Below are 5,693 nucleotides of genomic sequence, written 5' to 3'. Positions count from 1 at the left end.
TGGTCAGGCATAGTAAGATAACACAACGATAAAGGTTGTCCTTGCTATCACTATTCTGCCTCGTTTCTCTGCTCTTTCGATTAAGTATTTGTGTAATGGGGGGATTTAGAGGCAGAAAGTATAGATAGAATATTTAGTTGTGGGATGTAAAGAGAGGAAGTGTGGTAGCGTGGCCGGCTAGTTACTTAACCTTGATATTACGTTCTTAGGGAGAATCTTCTAAACCTAACCTCTAATGGTACAGCTATTTATTATTCACTCAATGACACAGACACATTAATAGCATATTATATCGAAGTTACTAGGACATTATATTTACGTTACTAGACACAGACTCTCGGACACCACATGAAACGGATACATTTCCCACCGTAAGTAACTCACCCTATGGATAGCTCTGACAAAGATTCACATGTGACCTGAGGGAGGCCCAGCAGGTGCTGCTGAACTATGTCTTCTATGGGAGACCTTGCTAGCTGGAGACGCGGTGCTAGGGAGGAAAGTCTCCCTCCCCACCTGAGTAGTGACGAGCGTGACTCCGTCGATAGTGTTTTGAAAATCGTCGGAATATGAATGACTGAATGAGAATGACGCGTGGAAGAGGGTGCAGAGCCTATATATTGGAGATCTCCAGCCGGCAGATGACCTCTCCCAATTAACATTAAACTGGTTAGATCTGGACAGTTGTGTTTGCCCAAGTGTGTGGTCATTTCCCAGGTCGGTAATGCTTCCTAATTATTACCGCCCAGGAGTGTCTTGGCAAGGTATGGTTTCCTTAACACGGTCATATCTCACGGTTAACTTAAGTACTTTGTGGCCTTGCCTCCTGGGACAGGCCTTGCTGTCACTGTAGGCTGTGCACTTTATGGGTGTACACCTGCTCATCTACTTACTGTTATGTGTGTTGTATTTCTCTGGGCTGTAAGCTGTGGTCTGATAAATATTCATTACATTTGCTTTTCTGAAATTGACTGGAATTTTTAATGTCATATCCTGACTGAAATGTTACTCACTTAAGACATTTTGGAACATTTTCGTTCTTCTAGTCCCAGTTATCGAGTGGAAGTTTTGACGTCAACCTTAACTTGTCCCCGAATATTTTAATATTTCATACTTGTGACTGGTTAGTGGTGACATCTTAACTTTATTTTTATGTAATTAACTTTCGCTATCCAGTGTTAAGTTTAAAATGGCCTCTAAACAATTTGAACTAAAGGATTTTTGTGAAAACCATTTTTTTGACAAACTTAAGGATCGGGTAATCAAAAAGTTTTTTAACATTCCGTTCATCAGTTCAGTGACTGAAGAAGTACTTAAAAATACCGTTGTTGGGAGTTAGCGTCTACAGGAATTCCTGAGGAAACTACCATTTGAGGTTTTAATTCCCATGAGTCACTCATTTCAAGTTGATAAAGATGACGTGGCAAGCGTGACTAGAGTAAGAACAACCACTTCATGGTCCGCTGACAGACTTGAATTTGAGAGAGAAAAGTTGAGAGCCGAACTTCAAGGAAAAGCAGAAAGACGTTTTCAATTGGAACTTCAACTCGCTCTCCAAGATAAAGACATAACTTCAGTTCGAACTTAAGAACAGGGAAGTGCAATTAGAGCGTGAAAAAATTGAAGTAGAATAAGTCGAAGTAGATGATAAACGTAGTTCTTTAAACTTAGCAAAGAATATTTCGTTAGTCCCCAATTTTAATGAAGACGATCCTGACAGAACTTTCCGAACATGTGAGAAATTTGTGGAACATTCAAAATGGCCCAAAGAGGAATGGACCTGGCGTCTCCAGGCTAAGCTTGTTGACAAAGCTGCACTCACATTTTCAAATTTTGACACGGTAGATGATTACGAATTAGTCAAGAAGAGAATTCTAGACGCTAACTCGATAACTCCAGAAGCATATAGACCGATTTAAGTCCTACACCAAAAACCTTGCCAGTTCTTGCGTAGAGTTCCTTACTAACAAACTTAGAATGTGTAAAAAAATGGCTCAAAAGCGACGGAAACGACCACGTTCTTAGAACTTATTACACTTATTGTACTGGAAGAGTGTAATCAGAAGTTACCTTTTAATATCTTGATGCTCGTAGGGAAAAGAGAGCCAGAGCTCATAAAAGCTTCCCAAATAGCCGATTCTTTCGCTCTAATACAGAGATCTTTTGCGAACAGAGACAGAAATAAGCCATCCAATGTAAAGTCCTCCTCTAGTGAAAGCCCTGGTTCCGCTGGTGGTAAATCGAACAATGGCAGTCAGAACCCCTTTTTAATATGTTCCTATTATAGAAAACCTGGTCACACCATAGAGAAGTGTCGTGATCCTAAATGTAAAGCAGGTCAAAGCAAAAGCCCGACTAACCCTTCCCAGGTTAAATCTGGAGAAGCCTTAAAGAACCTTAAACCTGTGACCAATGTAAACATACTAGCATCTCAAAAAGTCCTCAATTCTTAGACACGGGGGCTGCTCAAAGCATCTTATTCAAAGAAAGCCTTCCAGGAATTGAGAAAGGGTAAACCGGAGAGTGTGATTCTGCAAGACTTGTCTGCTTAACCCTTATTAAGCCAAGCCAAATTGTCTTGAACTGTGATATTGTAAAGGGCGAAGTCAAAGTTGGCATCAGAAAGAAAGAACTTCCCATTAAGGGGCGTAAGTTTGATTTGGGGAAATGATTTAGCATGAAGTTTAGTGGTTCCAAACTTAAAAGTTGTTGAAAAACCATCGTCAAAAAGCCCCACTGAGCGGTTGGATAAAGAGAAACTGCATCTCTTTCCTGGATGTGCAGTCACAAGATCCCAGAAACCCCACTTGCAAACGTTCTCCCTTCAGTTCAACTCAAAGCTCAAGATGATGGTCTCGCTTTGGCTAAGGGTAGACTCGTTAAAGTAGACGGTAAACCCTCTACCAAAACCACTTGTTTTTATTTAAATATTGGAATCTTGATGAGAATGTATAGACCTCCAGAGTTAAATAACTTAGATACGTGGTCTGACACATCAAATTGTAGTACCCAAGTCGATTCGTAAGTCTCTGGTGGAGTTGGCCCACGAGGGACTTCCGGACGTTTAGGAATTCTCAAGACAATAAGAAACTACTTTAACATTACTATTGGCCGGACATAAAGAATAGCGTCACTACGTTTGTATAATCTTGCCATGTATGTCAGGTGGTGGGTAAACCCAACCAAGTCATTCCTCCAGCTCAATTAAAACACATTACTGTAGTTTGAGCCATTTGAAAAAATTTTAATTGACTGTGTAGGCTCTCTGCCCAAACTCGTAAAGGAAATCAATATGTGGTGACAATGTGTGCTGCCACACGATATCCTGAAGCCTACCCTTAAGGTTAAAGCGTCTTATTTTGCACTACCTCGAGAGACGTAGAGTGTGGGGCAATATGATAGAGTTGTATAAATGGAAGTCCGGGATAAACAAAGTGACATTACAAATTGTACTCGATCTATCCAACCAGGAGCGAAATCGTAACAATGGTTTTGAATTAGGCAAATTTAGATTTAGGCGCGAAATTGGTAAACATTGGTTTGGAAATAAAGTAGTGGACGAGTGGAACAAGTTACCAAACACCATCATTAACTCGAATACGCTGGATAGCTTCAAACAGGTTGGATGGATATATGAGCAATAGGGGTTGGGTGTAAATGGGACTGCCCAGTATGGGCCAATAGGCCCGCTGCAGTTTCCTCCATTCTTATGTTAGGCTGGGTTAGGTTAGGTTGTTATGTAATGCTCTGGTAGGTTGGTTTGGGTTGAGTTATGTTAGGCTGGATTGGGTTATATTCGGTTAGCGTTAAGGTATTTAATGATCAGGTACAAATCTTCAGGTGATCTGTCAACTGTGGTAGAACATCATTAGTCACGCTCATGTGTAAAGGATAAAAAGTCAATTTCTGAGTTGTAGGTTAAAATTTATTTATTTATTTATTTCATTTATTTACAGGTACAATGCAAAAATGAAACTATTACTATTCCCACTAAACAGTAGTAGCTGTAGAAGGGGAAATGGTGTGTTTATCTCTTACAAAGGCTGTTGGTGCGTGGAGGAGGAAGAGGAGAGGTGGGTCGAGGAGGAGGATATTCATATTGATAATATTTATATTTAACCGTTTATTTAACCATAATAATATACAGAATGGACTATTGTGACGGTATTGACATGGCTGAGCCAAGTGAGAGCATGAGCTCTCAGTGGCATCTGATATATAGGCCTACTGTACATGTTGTATCACTGGTGTGTCTTGGAGGGGGAGAGCACCTCAAGGGAGAGCTCTTCGAGGGACTGCTTAAAAACGTCAATCACCTTAGCGAGACTTGGGCGGTGCTGTGGGCTGCGGCAGAGCATTTTCTTGCACAGGTCTTTAACCCCTGGCGGCCAGAGGGTGTCAAAGGTATTTTGGGTGTCGGAGATCATCACTGCAAGCGAATAAATGTCGCTGGCCGGGGTGCAGGGTTGACCTTTAAATAGCTCGGGGGCGTAATGGCTCCCGTACGGGTTGCAGCGTAAGGTCAGGTGGCCACCTTCGACTCTTGATAAGCCAAAGTCGATAAGGTGGGAGGTGAAGGATCCATCGGGATTCTTCTCCAGCAGAACATTATCCCCTTTCATGTCATTATGGATGATACCCCGGCTGTGTACCTCGGCTAGGCCTTCAGCTATGGGTAGGAAGAGGTTTATCGACCGTGTGGGAGATAAAACAAATAAATTATCGATAATGTCGTACAGTGATTGACCCTGGCAGACTGAGAAGATCATTACCGGGTAATCGATGCATGACCCCAGCAGGATGGGGGATCCACCAGCGCCATTTACTTTTAAATTGTTTTCTATCTCACTTTTAAAGATGTTGTTGACGCCATGGCTTACTCCTATTTTAGCGCAGGCAGGTCTGTTGAAAAACTCTCCCAGCAATACTTCGCCACTGACCCCTTCGCCCAAAATACCGGTCTTTTTGAATATTCTTTCAAAGTCGGCATAACCGAACTCCACCAGGTGTGATCCCTCTTGGTAGCTAGTCATCTCTTCTACCATCTTATTTGGAAAGTTATTGAGATGAAGCTAATGAGGTAAACTTTTTTTTCGGGGGGTAAAGTGTAACTGAACATATAATATGGTTGGAATTTTCACATGTGACAAAAAATTCACAAGAAAAGAGTGACTTATAGTGTAGTGATAGTGATGTAATGTTCTGCTGTAGTGTAGATGTGCTGTAGTGTAGCTGTAGTGATATTGTAGTTTATATCTGGTGTAGCGATGATGTAGTCTTATATGTTGTAGTGAAGATGTTGTAGTTTTATATCTGTGTAGTGATGATGTTGTAGTTTTATATCTGGTGTAGTGATGATGTTGTAGTTTTATATCTGGTGTAGCGATGATGTAGTCTTATATGTTGTAGTGAAGATGTTGTAGTTTTATATCTGGTGTAGTGATGATGTTGTAGTTTTATATCTGGTGTAGTGATGATGTAGTCTTGTATGTAGTGATGATGTAGATGATGTTGTTGTTTTATATCTGGTGTAGTGATGATGTTGTAGTTTTATATGTTGTAGCGATGATGTTGTAGTTTTATATCTGGTGTAGTGATGATGTTGTAGTTTTATATGTTGTAGTGATGATGTATTTTTATATCTGGTGTAGTGATGATGTTGTAGTTTTATATGTTGTAGTGATGATGTATTT

At 40.7% G+C, this 5,693-nt stretch overlaps 1 protein-coding gene across 1 annotated transcript; it reads right to left on the bottom strand.

Annotated features, from left to right (window-relative positions):
- Nucleotides 1–4,241: 4,241 nt before the first annotated feature.
- On the bottom strand, nucleotides 4,242–5,045 carry LOC121870835 (serine/threonine-protein kinase pkn2-like). Its single transcript, XM_042372800.1, has one exon. It carries the CDS (start codon nucleotides 5,043–5,045, stop codon nucleotides 4,242–4,244), a length of 804 nt encoding a protein of 267 aa, XP_042228734.1.
- Nucleotides 5,046–5,693: the final 648 nt, after the last annotated feature.

The sequence above is a fragment of the Homarus americanus genome, unplaced genomic scaffold (genome assembly GCF_018991925.1).
Source record: "Homarus americanus isolate GMGI-L3 unplaced genomic scaffold, GMGI_Hamer_2.0 scaffold41638, whole genome shotgun sequence".
Lineage (NCBI taxonomy): Eukaryota > Metazoa > Arthropoda > Malacostraca > Decapoda > Nephropidae > Homarus > Homarus americanus.
The sequence above is the reverse complement of the archived record's forward strand: the minus strand, read 5'-3'. Positions and strand labels throughout refer to the sequence as shown.

Coding starts and splice junctions, on each gene's coding strand:
- LOC121870835 (XM_042372800.1), bottom strand. CDS start 5,045: ATGGTAGAAGAGATGACTAGCTACCAAGAGGGATCACACCTGGTGGAG.